The 19,743-nt window shown below is 57.6% G+C and overlaps 1 protein-coding gene across 1 annotated transcript; it reads left to right on the plus strand.

Moving 5' to 3' along the window:
- Positions 1–679: 679 nt before the first annotated feature.
- Positions 680–19,195, plus strand: COLGALT1 (collagen beta(1-O)galactosyltransferase 1). The gene is made up of 12 exons (XM_034658037.1): positions 680–973; positions 2,263–2,373; positions 3,369–3,486; positions 7,884–8,018; positions 9,120–9,324; positions 11,262–11,381; positions 14,171–14,247; positions 14,326–14,432; positions 14,529–14,661; positions 15,815–15,942; positions 17,039–17,245; positions 17,444–19,195. Exons 1-12 carry the CDS (start codon positions 810–812, stop codon positions 17,709–17,711), a joined length of 1,773 nt encoding a protein of 590 aa, XP_034513928.1. The 5' UTR covers positions 680–809; the 3' UTR covers positions 17,712–19,195.
- Positions 19,196–19,743: the final 548 nt, after the last annotated feature.

Raw genomic sequence — 19,743 nt, forward strand, 5'->3', positions numbered from 1 at the left:
GGATCACACCCAGAGCCCAAGGCAGACGCTTAACGACTGCGCCACCCAGGCGCCCCTAAAACTTAATTTTTAAGAATGACACAAAACCAATCGATTAGAAAGTACATTAGCGCGTTGGGAAACAATTCCCTGGTAGCATTTCTATGGAAACTCCTACCCTGCCTCCGGGGCGCGTGCTCAGCACTTGGAAGTATCATCTGGCTCCACCTGACACCAACCCTGAGGGGTCGGTAAGACCCTGTTTTACAGATGGACAAACAGACTCACACTGCGAGCCCACGGTGGGGGCTGAATTTGAAGCCAGGTCTGGGGACGCCAGGGACCGCGCGCTTAATACCCAACAGCCCTTGAGGACATCCCTGTGAAACCAGGTCCTAACTAGCCAGGTCCGCCTGGTGGCACAGACTGGGTCTTATACGAATGGAAGTGGTATGGCGTGTCACGCGAAAGTCCGGGCGGGGGCAGGTGTCGGGAGGCGGGGGTGTTCTGAGCTCCAACACCTTTCTGGCACTGAGTCACGTGAAATGGGAACGCTAGGAGCGCTCTGTGCCTTTAAGGCGGGAGCCGGGGGCGGAGCGTGGGGGCGGGCTAGCAGACTGACGTAACTCCTGGCGGGAGTCGCGTAAGCTGCACTTCGTGCCTTTAAGGCCCTCGGGAGGAGGGGTCCGGAAAGCGGGCTCAGACCTCTGATTCACTCCAGGCACTCTCCTCCCCTTTAAGGCGCGCGGCAGGGCGGGGCCCGGTGGCTCGCTCAAGGCGCGGTCGGCATCCGCCGGCAGAAAAGCGGCTTAAAGGCGACGCGTGGCGCGATGGCGGCGGCCCCACGCGCGTGCGGGCGGCGCTGGCGGCCGCGCCCGGTGCTGCTGCTGCTGCTGCTGCTGCTGGCCGCTGCCGCCCCCGGGGNNNCCACGCGCTGCGCCACGCTGGGCGCGCTCGAGCGTTTGCGGCACCCGCGGGAGCGCACGGCGCTGTGGTGAGCGAGGCGCCCGCCTTCCCCGCGCCCGCCCTGCCGCCCGCATCCGGGTGGCTCCACCCCGGGCGCAGCCTGCTGCCCTGGCACGGGGCGCGGCGGGCCGGACCCACGCGTGTCCCCTGCTTGCTTCGCTCTCTGGGGAGGGCCAGACGCGCGGGCCCTCTGCTTGCTGTCCCTCCCTCCCCGTCTCTGCCCCCCCGCTGGGGGACTGACCGACCGCACTCTGCCTTCTGGCCCCGCGGTTGGGGCAGATCCGGGAGCACTCCTGCCCAGTGCAGGGCAGGGCCGCTCTGCCTGGGACTAACCCTCAAACCGCCTTCGGAGCACTCACAGCTCCAAAGAAAGGGGGCAGCCTGGAGCCCCCACAGCCCACACTGCACTTCCACTAACAGGAAGTCTTCAGCTTCTGTTGCGTTGGATCCTGACCCCAGCCTGAGTCAGATCCCCTGCCCTCTAACCGGCATGGGTGGTGGGTGGGTTACAGGACCAGGTGGCCAAGGGTGGTGGAGTGGATCCTTCCCATTAGGGGAATGGGGCAGAGCCATGTTGCCTGACTGGTGACTTCCAGCCTCCTGCCTCGGTTTCCTCATCTGGAAAATGGGGGCATTAACATAACTCTGGTTGTATTTGTCTCTGAAAATTAACCAGTTAATACACGTGAAGCCCTGTGCCTGGCATCTCTGGCTTGGTGCTGGGTGGCCAGAACTGTGGTAATTATTATGTTGTTGTTACTAGTCATCACTGCTTTTGTTGTTGGCGACTTGATAACAACTTATTTGAGGGGATAGCTCTCCTCTTCATGTGGACTCCTAATTGTTCCTCGCCTCTCCATCCCAGATTCCCCAGCCTGGATAATGCAAGCACACAGCTGGTGCTTAAGCAATGTTTGTTGAATTGATGAGTAAGCACAGGCCACTATAAGTTGGTGTTGTTCGTAAGAGAGAATTGAGTGAAGGTGGGGTGGGGGTAGATGATATATACATTTTTAAATTAAATCGCAATGTTTAGTACTTAATGTGGTTATAAGATCCTAGGCGCTCAGTGGTACTAACAGAGTTGAGTGTGTTGTTCCCCAAATTAGCTTCATTGATCCCCTCTGCAGCCTGGTGAGGCAGGTCCCACCCTCATCTCTGTTTCAGATGAGGAAGCAGGCATGGAGGGGGGAAGCATCTCACCAGGGCTATGAGCTGCTGGAAGGCCACTTGGGGGTGTGGAGCCCATGTTGCTTCACTGCTGCCAGGTGCTGCCTCAGTCTCCCCAACCTCACGCTGACTGCCCTCTGTTTGCAGGGTGGCCACAGACCACAACTCAGACAATACGTCGGCTGTGCTGCGGGAATGGCTGGTGGCTGTAAAGAGTTTGTACCACTACGTGGAGTGGCGGCCGGCGGAGGAGCCCAGGTGAGCTCCAGGTTCTGCCCTGATACCCCCCCTCCCTGAGTCAACTGCGCTGTGCCCCTATTAACGCACCTTGCGTGACTCCCCGTTGTCCTGTGACAGAACCCCAGCCCCTCAGTCCCTGACTCGAGTTCCAGCCTTATGGTCTGGCTTTGGCTACTCTGACCAGCCCTCAGCTTCAGTGGGCCATAATCCTCTAGCTGGACCTTTGCCCCTGCAGTTCCCTCCACCTAGAGTTCCCTCAGTCCCTTGTCCTCCTGGTGGATGCCTACTGTTTCGCTCCGTCTCACTGTGTGCCCCAGTGCCAGCCTTGCTGCTTAGCTTCCCCATGAGTCCCCGGACAGTGCAGACCGCTGGTTTCTTTCAGCCTTTCAGGGTTTCTTTCTTTCTTTCGTTTTTTCTTTTTTCTTTTTTTTTTTTAAGATTTTATTTATTTATTTGACAGAGAGAGAGAGACAACCAGTGAGAGAGGGAACACAAGCAGGGGGAGTGGGAGAGGGAGAAGCAGGCTCCCAGCGGAGGAGCCCGATGCAGGGCTTGATTCCAGAATGCTGGGATCACGCCCTGAGCCAAAGGCAGACGCTTAACGACTGAGCCACCCAGGCGCCCCCAGGGTTTATTTCTTTACCTACCTGCTGTCCAGACCAAATTCTGAGTCTGGGAGGACAGGCTCCAAATTTTTGTCTGCCGTGTGTTCCATCCCAGCGGCTCCCCTTACCTTCAGGAATGATCGTGCAGGGCATAGAGGCCCCTAGCCCCATCTCCAGAGCTTTCTTCCTAATCTGCAGCTTGCCGTGGGCTTTCTCTTTTCTGGACCTTTGTACATGCTGTGCCCTGTAGTGGGGACACAGCTCCCTCCTCCAGTTTTCTCCTCTTGCTTCTTCCCCACCTTCAGATCCAGCCTACACATCCCCTCCTCCAGGAAGTCCTCTCTGACCACTGCCCTCTGGGTTGCCATCGTGCCCCATCCTTCTCACATCACAGCTATCTGTCCGCAGGTCCTACCCGGATGAGGAGGGCCCCAAACACTGGTCTGACTCGCGCTATGAGCACGTCATGAAGTTGCGCCAGGCAGCCTTGAAATCTGCCCGGGACATGTGGGCTGATTACATCCTGGTGAGTCTCAGCCAGCTACTCCGAGATCATTGGGGAATCCGGGTGGCCTCCAAGGGAAGGGGGATCGGTGCGATGTGGAGACCATCCTTAAGCCCGTTTACAGAGGGAAACAGGCTCTGAGAGAGGGAATGAGTTGTCAGAGGTGATGCAGCCGGTTAGCGGAGGAGCTGGGGTTCAGTCCAGGGCCGCCGGGGTTCTTACTCATCAGGTGGTGTCCCCAACTATCCCGTTGTTGGACCCTTGGGTTGTCTGCACTTTATTACCCCCTCTACACACCCCACGGTGACATCCTCTGGGTGATTGCCGAGAAGCCGGAGGATGGGCTGGGGGGCTGGAGATGCGGGGTGCTGAGGCCTGACTTTCACTTCCTTCTTCTGGGCCGGCCCTTGCCTCTGGAGGAAGGGATGGTTCAGGCTGGAACGCCGTCCTGGGGAGGTACCTGCCAGCAGGCCTGAGTGAGCTACTTCGGCCCATCATCCCCTTGAGCTGGGCGTGATCCCCTCCCCGGGTGCCGGTGGGGCTGGATGGCACTGGCCGCTGGGCCTGACTGTCCTTGGAGGCTGAATGCGGTGATGCCAGTCTGACAGAGCCTGTGGTCAGTTTCCATCTAGGCCCCAGGCCCCGAGCTGTGGTCTCTACCTTCTTTATTTATTCAGTCAACACACCTCCACGAGCCCTGCCCCTGCGCACTGCCTGCCAGAGCCCAGGACGCAGTGAGGACAAGCGCGGGCTGAGCCCTGCCTTCCTAGTGTCCCAGGGAGGGGACTGTGACCAGAAACCAGAACTGAGGGAGGAAGTACGAGAGGCAGCCAATGCTGTGCTTGTAGAAAGGCAGCTGCTGGTGGATCGGTGTCCTGGGGCTGCTGTGACAAAGGACCAANGGGGGGGGGGGGGTGCTGCAAACAGTGGAGGTTTATTGTCTTCCAGCTCTGGAGGCCAGAAGTCTGCAGTCTAGGTGTCAGTGGGGCCCTGCCCCCTCCGCAGGCTTCCTCGCTTCTTCCAGCTCCTGGGGCTCCACGTGCTCCTGGGCCTGTGGCTTGTGGCCTTTGGCCGTGTCCCTCCGTTGACTGCCGCTGGGATCACATGGGCTTGTCTCTCTGTCTCTCCTTCTCTTATCAGGTCGTCATCAGTCATTGACTTTCAGGTCGGCCCTGTCCGACCCCATCTTAACCTACATCCTAATTACATCTGCAAAGACCCTGTTCCCAAATAAGATCACAGTCACAGGGTACCAGGGGTCAGGATGTCAACCTGTCTTTTTGAGGGCCACCATTCAGTCCACAGCAGAGGACATAGGGTGTAGTGACAAGCGAACAGGGTTGGGGGCCTCTCTGAGGAGGGGACCCTAGCCATGACCTGAGGGAACAAGGAAGCCAGGTTTGGGGGAAGCTGGGGGACAGTGTCTGAGGCAGAGGGAACAGAGTAGGGTGCAAGCTTGGGGCCTTCAGGGACTGGCAAGGAGGCCAGTGTGGGGGTGATGGAGGTGGTCCTGAAGTGGTGGGTGGGGGCCAGACTACATAGACTAAGGCAGAGATTTGTTTTTTACTTTGAGGGTAATGGGGAGCCACGGAGGGTATATGAGCGGGGGAAAACTGTGTTCTAATTTATTATTTTCGGAAGCCCCATGGCTGCCATCGGGAGCAGGCCCTGTTGGGGCAGGGCGGGGGGGACGGCAGGAGGCCAGTATGGAGCAGGGCTGTGGAGAAAGGCAAGTAGATTGAGGCGACAGGCCCTGCTCAGGGACCGGACGCGAGGATGCCAGGAGGACCCATATCCTTGGCCTGAGTCTGCAGAGAGGAGAAAGAATGGAACAGGCTCTTCCTGGGGGCCCTGTAGGTTGATCTTCATGGTTATCGGACACTTTTACAGATGGGAAAGTGGAGGCTTAGAGAGAGAGGGGACCTCGACTAACATGCTTGTGGGTGGAGTCTCGGTACCAATGAGGCAGAGAGGTGGGACAGGAACCTCCTGGAACCATCTAGCACAGGGCCACCTTGTCTGCTTCCCCGGGTTTTGCTTTCATGGTTTGAGGCTGGCTTGTTTTCATTTTTTTCTCCTCTGCAAACTTGTGTGGAATTCTACATGTTGGTTCAAAACTCAAAGCAGCTTTTGACATACCATATCTTTTCGTAACTGGGGACTTTGGAAATCCATATTGGGATGTGAAATCATTTGTCTGGTGTTTTAAAATTGTTATGAAAAGGACCTCTTTTTTTTTTTTTCTTTAAAGACCTCTTTTTAAAAGGAAGAAAAAAAAAGGACCACTTTTTTTTCTCTTTTTGCAAACGCTCCGGGTGTTACTTGTAAGAAAATACACAAGAAAACATAAGAAACTTAGGGAAGAAAAAACAAGCAAACCTTGTAATCTTACCTCCCAGAGAGACTCACTTTCTGGCTGGTTTCCGTGTTTTCTAATTGAGGTGCAATTCACATAACATAAAATTAACTGTTTCAAAGGGAACAACTCAGTGGCATTTAGTACATTCATTATGTTGTGCAACCACAACCTCTGTCTCATTCCAGAACGTTTCCATCACCCCAAAAGGATACCCTGCCTCCACAAACAGTCACCCCCTGTCCCTGTCCCCCTCACCCCAAGCCCTGGCAGCCACCAGTCTGCTTTCTGTGTCGATAGATGTGCCCGTTCTGGACATTTCATACAAAGGAGTCCTACGCTATGTGGCCTTTTGTGTCTGGCTTCTGTCACTCAGCACAGTGTTCTCAGGGTTCATCCGTGTCATAGTGGGCGGCAGGGCTTCGTTCCTTTTCATGGCTGCATGACGTTCTATTCTGTGGATGGTCCACATTTTGTTCATCTGTTCTTCCACTGATGGACACGAGGGTCATTGCCACCGTTTGGCTCTCGTGGCCGATGCCGCTGTGAACGTGGGTGTGCAGATATCTGTTTCCAGTTGTCTGCGACGCGTACCTAGGAGTGGAATCGCTGAGTCATACGTAGCTCTGTGTGTAACACCTCGAGGCACTGCCAGACCGTTCTGGCTGTTTTTATTGTGTATATATTCAAAGGTCACCCATATAAATGTTCGCAGGGGCCGGGCAGGGAACAACCCCGCAGCTTGTCCCAAGGGGCAGCCACCGTCGGTCTCCAGCTGGGGCTTGCCCTGGGGGAGTGTCATTTGGAGTTGCCAGAGAAGGCTGGGATTCCAGTTCTTGCTGTTGTGTGTGGCAAGTGATTTAAAGGTTTTTAAAATCCTGCACGGGGGACAGAAAGTGTATCTGTGGATTGATCAAATGCATTTAAAAATAAATAAGTAAGGGGCGCCTGGGTGGCACAGCGGTTAAGCGTCTGCCTTCGGCTCAGGGCGTGATCCCGGCGTTATGGGATCGAGCCCCACATCAGGCTCCTCTGCTATGAGCCTGCTTCTTCCTCTCCCACTCCCCCTGCTTGTGTTCCCTCTCTCGCTGGCTGTCTCTATCTCTGTCAAATAAATAAAATCTTTAAAAAATAAAATAAAATAAAAAATAAAAATAAATAAGTAAATCCTAAGAGTTCCTCTTCACATCCCAGGGGACAGGGACACGCTCACCTGATCCTTTTCCGTGGCGCGATTCCGAGCTGTCTCGGCGCCCTCTGCGGTGGCATGGGGCCGGCATGTCTCTCGCTGGTTCGGCATGTCTCTCGCTGGTTCGCCGCTGCTAGACTCTAGACTCCTGGATGGCTCCCCGGTTTGTGTGATAAACAGTGCGCTGCGGTAAGCCTCCTGGTGAGGCCTCTCTGGAGTGTTGGTGACTCATGGTTTTGGCGGGGGACCAGCAGGCACCCCGCCCCCCCTCCCCCCGTGGTGACCCTATTCCTGGGTTGGTGGATTTCATTCCGTGCTGCACAAGCACGCTACCATCTTTTTACCCCAACATGTAAGGCATTAAAGGAGACAAAGGGCTGATGCGAAGATCTGATTTGTACACACTCTTTATCAGCACATAACTCACATGAGACCAAAGTGTGCTCCTCCCAGCTGCTCCCAGCGGAGTTGGCCTCTGCTCCCAGCGTCCTACTCCGGGACAGGGGCTGCCTGTTTGAAAAGTTCCTGTAAATGGTGCCATGTGGTGCACTCGCTGTCGTGTTCCCTGTCCGCCCCCCTCCGCAGTGCCGCGTTTGGGCCCCATTTGTGTTGCTTTCTGCTGTGTGGTCTGTCCTTTTTCTTGCTGTGGTGTATCTCATTGTATGAGCGTTACTTGGCTTGTCACTAGGGGCAGAGCTGGCGGGTGGTGGAAGAACCGGCTGGCTTCCAGGGCCACATCTGCTACTCCAGGATCCCCAGACGCCCGCCCCCACCCCCCTGCAGAACTCTGGCCTCCGCCCCTCTGTTCAGAGCTGTGGCCCCGCCCAGGTCGGGCCTGTGGCCCCTGCTGATGCTGTGCTGGGTGTTTTGCAGTTTGTGGATGCAGACAACCTGATCCTCAACCCGAACACGCTAAGCCTCCTCATCGCTGAGAATAAGACAGTGGTGGCTCCCATGCTGGATTCGAGGGCTGCGTACTCCAACTTCTGGTGCGGGATGACTTCCCAGGTCAGGGGGCTACTGGGGTAGGGCGGGGGCCCAGATGGTGGGGCAAGTGAGTGGGGACTGTGGCTGGAGTCTAACTTATCCTACCACCTCATGGTGAGCACTTTACAACACCGTCGTGATAATCCTTAAGTAGCTCCTTGACGGAGGGTCTGTGGTTGTGCCCTCTCCTCCCCACCCCTTCCCAGTCACTGAGGCAGAAACAGAAACACTGCGAGAGAGGGCTTGACTAGCCTCCCTGCACACAGCTAGGAAGCTGTGATGCCAGGTAGGACTTCAGGCACAGCTTGATCCAGCTTGTTGTTTGAATGTTCAAACAACATTCCTCTCTTCCTCCATCCTTTGGGTGGCTTCATTTTCAGACTCCTGGGGCATGATCCCAGCACCATCTGGCCAAAGTCCACTTTGGGCCTTGTCCAGTCTCCTCCTCCTCTCCAGCCAGGAAAATGCCAGGTTCTGATTGGCCAGCCTGGGCCACAAGTCCTACCGCAGGATTGAGGCTGGGATTGTGGGCAACACCAGGAGGGGTGACAGGGTAGGTGCTGGAGTAGGGGCCATGCCAGAGCCAGGACTCCCTCCTGTCTTTTTAATTGATGTGCGATTCGCGTAACATGAAACTCACCATCTTAAAGTGAACAGTTCCGTAGTTTATTTTTAAAAATATGTCATAGAAATCTAAATGTTACACTAACAATTCCAGTTTGTGAAGGTATGACGAAGAGAGACCAACTTCAGATTGTTAAAACTTCTTTTTTAAAAGATTTCCCCCCACATTCCTTGAAGTCCTACTTCTGATGTTCAGTCCTGTGTAAGTCAAGGAGTCACAAATACCGGGTCCCTTTCTCTGCTTTCTCATTTCCCCCTTCAAGTTCTGCCTTTCTGATCTGAAGTGTTGAACTCGGTCTGCAGGCGCACAGCTGCTTCCCTTCCCTCATCTGACCATGCCCAGAGCTCTGCACTCAGGGAGAGCCCACCCCAGCCAGAGGCTGGCATCTGGGTCCTGCTCTCCAAGTGTTCCATGCCTCCCCTTGTCCCAGGCCTCCAGCCTTACCTCTAGGGTCCGCCATAGGGTCCGCCATAGAGAGCTCTGCCCCCTCCCCCCAGGGCTACTACAAGCGCACTCCCGCCTACATCCCCATTCGCAAGCGGGACCGCCGGGGCTGCTTTGCCGTTCCCATGGTGCACTCAACCTTCCTGATCGACCTGCGGAAGTCGGCATCCAGGAACTTGGCATTCTACCCTCCTCACCCTGACTACACCTGGTCCTTTGATGATATCATCGTTTTTGCCTTCTCCTGCAAGCAAGCAGGTGAGCCCACAGGGAGTTTGCCAGCACGGGGGGATCTGTGTGGTTCTCTGGGACCGGTGTCGAGCCCACAGAAGCCCACAGAACCAGAACTCAGGGTGCAGGGATGGCTTTAGGTGTGGCTGTATCCAGGTGTTCAGGTGATGTCCCCAGGACTCCCTTTCTCTCCAGCCCCGGGCTCACTGGGTCACTTCACTCTGCATTATCTTTAAGACCTCTTAATGGAAGTTATTTTCATCTTGATATTCTCCTGTGTTCTCCCAGTTTTCTGTAGTTGAGCATAATTATTGTACAGTTAGAGAAAAAACATTTTAAAGAGAAAGAGAACACAGCCAGCCATAGCCGACCTGTCATTTTTTTTTAAACCATGGTTCAGTAAACGATGGCCCATGGGCCAAATCTGGCCCACCATCTGTTTTCCTGTAGTCACAAGCCAAGTAAGTCTTTTGGGTTCCTGGACCTAATTCTATTGTGTGTGTGTGTGTGTGTGTGTGTGTGTGTGTGTAACGGTGGGGGGAGGGGCTTCCCCCCACCAACACACAGTTGTCTCTGTAGGACGGGCAGGGTGTCCTCCAATTCAACTCAGTTCTGACGCTGTCTTTCCAGAGATAGTATCAGATCCCGCAGGTTGAGGAGGGCGCAGTCTGACAAGATTGCCCCCGACCCCAGCTTCAGATGCAGACCACAAACCCATGTCTCACTGTGCTTCTGACCAACTGGCTATAAATTTGGCTCCCAGGATGCTCTCCTTGGGTTCCATTGATTTGCTAGAACAGCCATTTACTCACCAGATGCCTCGGCTTAGTGTAGAAGGATTATAACTCAGGAGCAGCCCGTTGAAGAGATGCCCAGGGCAAGGTATGTGGGAAGGGGCACAGAGCTTCCTTGTCCCCTCCAAGCTCCAGGGACGTTACTCTCCCCACCCCTCCACGGGGTCGCCAACCCGGAAGTGCTCCGACCTCCATCCTGTCGGGTTTTTATGGAGGCTTCGTTACATAGACACGATTGATAGAATCATTGGCTCTTGGCGATCCAACATCTGGCTCCTGTCCCCTCCCTGGAGGTCGGAGGTCGGAGGGGTAAAGGAAAGTTCCAACCCTCTCTTCATGGTTGATGCCCCTGGCAAGCAGTGTGTGTGTTGAGGGAGTGAGGCTCCCCTTCAGGTGCTTTCCAAAAGTCACTTCTTAACATAAGAGACACCTTTAAGCTCTCAACATCTAGGAAATTCCAAGGGTTTTGGGAACTGAGCCTGGAACTGGGGACAAAGACCAAATATATACGAGAAGTCTATATTTGGGCATCTGAATGGAACAAAAAAATGAAGAATCATATTTTGTGACATCTGAAGATTGTCTAAAATTCGAATCTCAGTGCCTCTAAATAAAGTTTCATCGGCGCGCAGCCACACCCATTCCTTTAAGTCTCCTTTCTGGCTGCTTGTGTGTTCCAGCTGCAACGGAGTCGTTGAGACAGAGCTGTCTGGCCCTTTACAGAACAAGTTAACCAGTTCAAGTGAAAATCGTTTTTCACTGGGATTTTTACTTAAAAAAAAAAAGATGTGCACAAAACTTTAAACCACCCCGAAAAGGGCAGATGGAGGGGCTGGTACTCCTTTCTGGTTCAGCCGCATCTCCTGTTCCTGCCTCCCTGGGCCTCTGTGCTGCCCTCCCGCTGTTTTGCGGTTGGCTGGGGCACAGAACTCTGCAGGGGATGGAGGCAGTGGTTGTGCGAGGCGCTCATTAACAGCTCTGGAGTCTTCCCCGGGCTTGTCTGGCAGCGCGAACCCCTATTCTAGCTCCCGGTCCCAGCTGGAGAGCTGAGGAGTCTCTGCCGGAACCGGGGCTTCCAACCTCGCTGTGGGTGGTGCAGCCCGTTTTGGGGGGGAGGGCGCTGCTGCCTCGTACCGTTTTCACTTTGGGTTCTCGTCTCCTCGGCCGCAGAGGTCCAGATGTATGTCTGCAACAAGGAGATGTACGGCTTTCTGCCTGTGCCGCTGCGGGCACACAGCACCCTCCAGGATGAGGCCGAGAGCTTCATGCACGTGCAGCTGGAGGTCATGGGTGAGTCCCCAGACTCCTGGGGAGGGCCGAGTCACCTCCCTTTCTCTCCCAGCTTGCATCCATCCCCTGAACATCGATGGAGCGTCTGCTGCGTGCCGGTCCCTTTGCTGGGAGCGGGAGACCCAGCATGAGCAAGGTGGTTGGTTGTCCCCGCTCTTGAGAGCAGCCATGCACGGCATCCTGAGAGCAGTTGGGATGGGCTTCTGGGAGGAGGTGGCATGAAGATGCCGGGCGGGTAGGAATTGCAGGAAGAGGATAACAGCTGGAGGGAGCAGCATGTGCAGAGGCCAGGAGGCTGGAGGGAAGGTGGGCTCAGAGAACAGCCAAGTTGACGGGGCGGAAATAAAGGTGGCGAGCTGGGCAGAGCTGACAGGCAGGGCCGGTGCGAGGGGCCTTGGACACCAAGCGGAGGAACAGGTCTTTCCCCCCAAGGGCTTTTGGGAGCCATAAAGGGTGTGGGAACAGAGGGGCAGTGGGTTTTTGCTGACGGAGCTTTACATGCATGGCGGTGCCTAGGACAACGCCATCTCGGGCTGTGTCCTCATCCCGTGCCCCTGCCAAACCCCAGACCTGCCATTATTTAATATCTATCTTCATACATTTATCTCGAATACATTTATTTAAAAAAGGAAACTAGGTATTTTTACCACCATTGCAAGCTCATGTCTTTCTAATATATATACAAATAAATCCATAAACTGTTAAGCTGGCCATCCCTGTAATGGGTCCCTGAGATGGGACAAGCACCCGGGGCTGAGCTGCCATCAAGGTGGTTTGAGGAGGGAGCTCCTGCCCCCGCTGGGGAGCTCCAGAGCCAGCACACGGTGACACAGTGTCTGCCTTCATGAGGGCCTCGCCTGTACTGGCCACACACATCCCCCAGAGGGCCTCTGAGGCAGCATGGCCTGTCTTCCCGCTGCACAGACAGGGAGGAGCCCTGCTCTGGGGCTCCTTTCCCGCTCTTAAACCTCTCTCCAGAAAGTTCTATGGCACCCCCTGGTGGCTGAAGATGGAACGGCACCCTGCCCTCTCTGGTTTGGGGGACTTTGGTATTTTCAGGCGATACCTGGAAGCTGCACGGTCGCCAGGGGAAGACCCCGCGGTGTCTGAGCAGTTGTCACTCATGGATGCCCAGGCCTGGTCCGGCAGCCCCATCAGGCCGCAGTCACACAAGTGGGTCTCGGCTTGTCACCAGCTCCAACGGGTGACTGGCCCCTGAGAAATGCCTCCGAGACTGCCTTAGTTTTCCTACTTGATTTTATTATTTTTTAAGTTTTATATTTATAATTTTTTATTTTTTGAGAGAGAGAAAGCGCGCCCGAGGGCAGGGGCGGTGCAGAGGCCGAGGGCGGGAGAGAATCTTAGGCAGGCTCCACACCCAGCGGAGCCCGGCGTGGGGGCTCTCCTGAGAACATGACCTGAGCCGAAATCTAGAGTCAGACGCGCAGCCGACTGAGCCACCTAGGCTCAGTTAGAAACTTTTAGAACCTGAAGTCACCAGAGGGGTGAATATTTTCCCGTGTCTTGAGGGCCGGAGTAAAGCATACAGAACAAAGGGAAGGAGGGTCTGGAGGTTTCAGATACATGTGTACATCCTTCCTTCTGAGCTGAGTGAAGACTGCATTCTCTCCGTCCACATGTGGGAACCTGGACCTGCGGGGGAGGCCAGAGCTGTGAAGAGCTCTGGGTGGGAGGAAACCTTAGGGGGACCCGGGTTGGCTTTGGGCTGCGCCCAGGCCTGTCCCAGACAGGGGGCCCGGGTCTGGCTCACACAGGCCCTTTATTTGTAACGGGGCAGACGGTGCCCTCACTGGCAGGCTGGGCTCCCCTGGGCCTGCCTCCCCTGCCTCCCCCGCCTCCGATCCAGCCGTGGATCTGATCCTTCTGAAGGAAACTGCCAGGGTTGTGCCGAGACAGGCCCGGGACAGGCCCGGGACAGGCCCGGGACATGGTCTGAGCACTGTTTGTGGCAGCGGGAAGGGGGTTGATCATGGCCACTCTGAAATTCTCGCCCTGCCTTGGCTGGCAGACAGGCCGCTGTAGTCACACGGTCACCTTCCCCCAGTGTGTCTCTGCGGTCTCACCACGGTGTATGCGGCTGGATCCAAATAGCCCATTTAATAAGGACCCCAGTCACTATTTTAACTTGGTTTTCTCTGTAAAGACCTTATTTTCCAATAAGGTCACTTTCTGAGGTACTGGGGGTTAAGATGCCAACATACTGGGGAGGACACAATTCAACCCATAATGTGTGTCATTCGTGGCATCTTTTCCTGAAACCTCTGGGAGGAAGAGGTTCTTAAAATTGGAGTCCCCGGGGACCTGGGTGGCTCGGTCAGTCAGTTGAGCATCTGACTCTTGGCTTGGGTTCAGGTCATGATCTCCGCGTCCTGAGACTGAGCCCCGTGTCAGGGTCCGTGCTCAGCAGGGAGTCAGCTTGAGATTCTCTCTCTCCCTCGGTGCCTCCCCCCACCCCATGCACGCGTTCTCTCTCTCTCTCTCGAAAATAAATAAATCTTTAAAAAAATAAAATGAAATAAAATTGGAGCCCCATTTTATAGATGAGGAAAACCAAGGCCCTGATAGGTCAAGGTCACACAGCTTGCCCTCATTTCTTTGTTCCTTCTGTGAGTCCTTACTGAGTGCCTGCTGTGTACCAAGCGTTGCGTGTTGGGGACTCAGTGTGAGTGGACAGACCTGGTGTCTGTCCTGCGGGGCTTGTGACAGAAAGCCAGGGAGGTGGCTAGACCCCCTCCCCCCATGACCACCCGCTTCTGTCTGCCGCACAGTGAAGCACCCACCGGCGGAGCCCTCCAGGTTCATCTCGGGGCCCCCCAAGACGCCTGACAAGATGGGCTTCGATGAGGTGAGCCAGGCCTCCCCTGGCGGGTGGGGGCGGGGGCGGGGGCCGCCTGGAGGGTCCGACCGGAGCTCTGGGCCGCAGGTCTTCATGATCAACCTGAAGCGGCGGCAAGACCGGCGCGAGCGCATGCTGCGGGCCCTGCAGGCGCAGGAGATCGCCTGCCGGCTGGTGGAGGCCGTGGACGGCAAGTGCGTCCGGAGTCCCGCCCTGGGTGGGGGGAGCGGCTCGCACCAGGGTGTAGACCACTCCCTGGCAGGCCTCTGACCCCCTTTCCCCCCCTCCAGAGCCATGAACACCAGCCAGGTGGAGGCACTGGGCATCCAGATGCTGCCCGGCTACCGGGACCCCTACCACGGGCGGCCGCTTACCAAGGGCGAGCTGGGCTGCTTCCTCAGCCACTATAACATCTGGAAGGAGGTGGGTCTGGCGGGGGAGGGCAGGTCCGCGCTCAGGCTTCTGGCCGCTCAGGGAGGGACTCGCTGGCGCCCCCTGCAGGCTTCTGAAACTTCAGGAGGACACAGGGGCTGTTCAGAGAGCGCTTCACCTGGACGTCCCCTGCACCTGCACCGTGGATGTCCTTCCGTTGTGCGGATGGGGAAGCCGACTAGGGAGGGAGGGATGAGCCCGGCTCCCATAGAAGGTGGGGGCCCAGGCCCCCCAAGTGAGGCATCTTCCCACCCCACTGCTGCCACGTGTCTTTGGAGCCTGGACTCTGTGCTCGACATTTACAAGGAGAAGTGACGGCCACAGGGACAGTAAGCAGCACTAACCCCATCCCAGGGGCTCCTCAGTCTCCCCCAGAAGCCGGGATTCAAACCCGGAGCCCCGGGGCATGGGGCCAGGGGGTGCGTCCAGGTGTTTGAGGTGACGGGCGCTCTTTCCCTGGGTGAAATTCGTCACGGAGGGCATGGGGCGGAGGCTGCCGTATGCAGGCAGCCCGGACCTGGGTTCAAGCCCAGCCCTGCCTCTGAGAGGGGTGAGCTCTCTGAGCAAGGGGGGCGCCCTGTTCTTGCAGGTGACAGTCACTGTCCTCAGTCTTGAGGGCTCTCCAACGTGTTCAGCGAGCACCCGTGCACCCTCTGTGCACCTGTCCTGATGCCGGTGCTGGGAATGTGACAGCCGCTGAGACAGATGCGGGCCCTGCAGGGGGCTCACAGCCCAGGGCAGGGGGAGACTGACGGCAAACCACGTGAACTAAGTGCGATGCAACCACAGGAAGGCCATGAATTGTCCTCAGCTGACAGCTTTGGCCAAGGGTCAGGGAGGGCCTCCTAGGTGACATTGGAGCCGAGGCCTGAGGCTGGGGGCCTGCTGCCGCTACACCAAGGGGTGCTCTGCGCCAGCCCAGGCACGGGCCCGGGGGTGGGAAGGAGCAGCCAGGCCAAGGCCAAGGCCAGGGCACCTGTTGCCAAATGTGCGAGGAGCCGATGGTCACAGGTCAGTCAGCCGATGGTGAGGAAGGCTTGTGTTTGGTTCTCTCCTGCTGCCCAAGGGCCTTGAAGCAGAGCTGACTGCAGGGTCAGGGCTGGCCTTGGTCTCTGTCTGACGTGGGCAGGGCATCCTCCCTCAGGTTGTGGACCGTGGCCTGCAGAAGTCGCTCGTCTTCGAGGACGACCTGCGCTTTGAGATCTTCTTCAAGAGACGCCTGCTGAACCTCATGCGGGACGTGGAGCGGGAGGGTCTGGACTGGGACCTCATGTGAGTGGGGGCAGGGCTGGCTGTGTGGTCTGGGTCCCTGGGTGGGAGGCGCTGGGGTGGGGCCTGGGCTTGGGGGGCTCAGTGTGGAGTGGGCTGGAGCTGCGGTCTGGAGCTCAGAAGTGTGGCCTAGAGCCTGGAGGTCTGAGGGCCCTTGCAGGGTCATAGGCTGGGCCAACTCTTGGGGGTGTGGCAGAAGGGGACTCGGCTATAGCCTGTGTGAGGGGCCCGTGGTCCCTGGATCTGAGAGCAGTCAGGGCTTGGCCTAAGGCCTGGAGGGGTAGGACCTGTGGCCTAAGGCCTGTGAGGATGACCTGGAAATCTAGGGACCTGGCCTGTGGGGAGGGGGCTTTGTCAGGGCTTGGAGACTGGATGAGTCCTATAGGAGATGGGGTGTGCCTAAGATTCCACGTGGAAGCCTGTGCTCTCTTGGCTGAGGATCTTGGGGTGTGGCCTGGGGTAGGCGTGGTCAGGGCTTGGGGGTGTGCCCAGAAGCTGGGGGCATGGCTGATCGTGGGGAGTCAGGGAGCCTGAGTCTTAGACCAGCACTAGGTAGGATGTGGCTGGCATATTTCTGGAACAGTCCTTTGGAATCTCCTCTAGGTGAGTTGGTTCATCCTCCTCCCGCTCCTCCTCCATGCCGGGCCCTGATGCAGGTGCTAGACCCTAGACTCTGGACCGTGCTAGGAACAGAAACAGGAGCTGTACCCCCTTCATCCCCAGCCACTCACCACATTCCTGCACTTTACCCAGCTGCTGCACAGCCTTCTGAACTCAGAGCAGCCTCCCTCCTAGCCCCACTCCTTCCTGTGCTTCAGCCTCAGAGGGTGTCCAAGATGTCCTGCCCTTCCCAGCTCCAGATCCTCCCATGGCTCCCTAGTACCCTTGGAAAAAACTCCGTCTCCTCCTTGCACGTCCCAGACCCCTGTGGTCCTCCCTGGTCCGGCAGCCACACCAGGCGCCTGGTTGCTCCCCCAAACCTGCCCAGCCCGCTCCCACCCCAGGGCCTGACAGAGGCTCGCTGGGTCTCAGACTGGCTCAGTTAGCATTCTCCGGTGGGTGGGAGGAGGGTGACAGGACCGTGACTATGTACCCGCAGCTACGTGGGCCGCAAGCGGATGCAGGTGGAGCACCCGGAGAAGGCCGTGCCGCGCGTGAGGAACCTGGTGGAGGCCGATTACTCCTACTGGACGCTGGCCTACGTGATCTCGCTGCAGGGCGCGCGCAAGCTGCTGGCCGCCCAGCCGCTCTCCAAGATGCTGCCTGTCGACGAGTTCCTGCCCGTCATGTTCGACAAGCACCCAGTGTGAGGGGGGCTTGCCGTGGGTCTGTCCAGGGTCGGTGGGCGTGGGTCCGGCGGACCCCCGGGGACGGGTCTTTCCTCTGCCTGCTCCTTCCTCCACGCACGCCCCCCGCCCTGCCCACTTCTGTGTCGGTCTGTCCCCTCCCCTCCCCCCCATCTGTCCCTTACTCCCAAATCCAGCAGCCCCCCCTCCCCCCTCAGGTCCGAGTACAAGGCCCACTTCTCGCCCCGCAACCTGCGTGCCTTCTCGGTGGAGCCGCTGCTCGTGTACCCCACGCACTACACGGGGGACGACGGGTACGTGAGCGACACGGAGACCTCCGTTGTGTGGAACAACGAGCACGTGAAGACCGACTGGGACCGCGCCAAGTCCCAGAAGATGCGGGAGCAGCAGGCGCTGAGCCGCGAGGCCAAGAACTCAGACGTGCTGCAGTCCCCGTTGGACAGCGCGGCCCGCGACGAGCTCTGAGCGCCAGCAGCCGACGCCCTGGAGGCAGCCTCGCCGGCCAGCCTCCCCCCTCCCGCGCTGGCTGGGGGCCCCCCACGAAGCGCCCCCCAGCGGACCCCCGGCAGGCCAGCCCACGGCGGAGGGCTCTCCCTGCAAGGCGGTGTGCAGCCGCCTCTGGCTCAGCAATCACGTGCACGCAGGCAGCTTTCATGGAGTGCCTACTGTATGCCGGGAACGGGGCCTGGCGCCAGGGGAGCCGGTGGGAGCCAGACCTCGTTCATGTCTTCAGGTGCCGAACACTCGAAGCCCTCACCGGGCACCAGGCTCCCGTGTGTGGCAGCGGGCAAGGCATAATTATTCCCTCAGCCCGTGACTGATGGGGCCGGCGAGCTTGTGTTGACCCCCTCCCCACGCCCCCGCCCAAAGAATCAGCACTAGTGATACACAGTCATGGTTTTAACTCATCGAAGTATTTATTGAATGCCTACTGTATGTTGGGCACCAACCATTCTGGGCTCTGGGAATATGGGGATAAACGAGACACTTGGGTTCGTTTCCCCGAACAGCTGTCAAGCACCCCCCCCCCACCGTGTGCCTGGTACTTGTGACCCAGAGACAAGTCCTTGTTAACTCAGAGCATTTACTGAGTGCCTGCTGTGTGCTGGGAGCTGAGCTTGGTGCTGGGGGTGAAGATAAACAAGGTGCTTTTCACTCTTCAATTGGCTTCTTCCCCACACGCCTAGAGAGCGCGTGCTGCGGGCCAGGCAGCGGTGATACCGAACAGTGTGGCCGGTGCTGGGTCAGCAGCGGCTCACCCACCGTGTGCGGGGCCACGTGCCAAGGGTTGGGCCACCCAGATGAACAAGATGAGTCTTGATTTCTCCATGCGGCGTTCACTGAGCGCCTGCTGCATACCAGACCTCGTGGACTCCCAGTGGCACTGGAGAATGGTTGGCTGAGAGTTTGATCCCTGCCTGCCCCCTCCCCCCCCGTCACCCGAGCTGTGTGCAGACAAAATCCCCCCACCACCCAGGAGGGAGGGTGGCTCTCCTCTCACCAGGGGCAGCTGTAGGTCCCAGCAACCACACGGCCACATGCAGGCTCCCCTGGACCCAGCCCCCCTGGCGGGGGCAAGGGATAAAGACAGGGGCTGGGTCTCCTGTGCTCACCCCTGCTCCCTGTTGACCTGTCACCCTCTTTGCTTGACCCCCTCTGGCCTGCATCTCTGGCATGGCCTCTGCCTACTCCGTGGGGCTCCAAAGTTCCAGCCTTTGGTGGGCCTGTGTGTTTGGGGCCCCGTGTGGGCTTGGCTGCACCGGGATACTGCCCGTAGCCTGGGCGGGCTCCCTGGCATGGCCTGGAGGGCTTGCTGTACCTTCAGCCTGGAATGAATGTCAACGCCAGCCGGCGGTGGTTGCTGTCTTAGGGTTACCTGCTCACTGGGTCGGGTCCTGGATAACTTGCTTATTTTTTTATTAAACGTTCCTGGTTGGTTTTCACATCAATCTGTGTTCTTTTCTTGGTCCACTGCTCTGCTCACCACCAACACACACTCACACTTCCCGCCCCCTGCTGCTGGCCAAGATGTGGGAGAGGGTGAGCGCAGGCCAGGCGCGCTGGAGGGAAGCCCACTGGTGGGGGGAGTGTGGGGGGAGGGTGTAGTGAGAGCCCGTTTCCTGGCCTGCCCCAAAGAACTTACAGCTGGCCGACCACAGTGTATCCCGTGGGGTCAACTGCAGGATTCTCTCTGACGACAGAATGAGGAGAGACGCTGTCAGGTTTTGGGGTCTCCAGAAAACAGACTCCAAGATGAGGATTTGAGTTGTCCCAGAGGTGACCCCAGGAAGCCCCGATGGGGGTGGGGACATGAGCCGAGGAGAGAAGGAGCCCTGCAGAAGGCGCCAGCGAGCACTTGAGATGGGCCTCTGGGGAACCTCAGGAGATGGCAGAGAGCCTGTGCCTCAGAGTGGTCCCACCCTGGCGGCGATGGAGGCGGGGCATTTAGCCGCACCCAGCTCTTCGTCAAATACTGGAAGGTTCTCAAGATTCTTAA

This window comes from Ailuropoda melanoleuca, chromosome 4 (assembly GCF_002007445.2).
Source record: "Ailuropoda melanoleuca isolate Jingjing chromosome 4, ASM200744v2, whole genome shotgun sequence".
Taxonomy (NCBI): domain Eukaryota; kingdom Metazoa; phylum Chordata; class Mammalia; order Carnivora; family Ursidae; genus Ailuropoda; species Ailuropoda melanoleuca.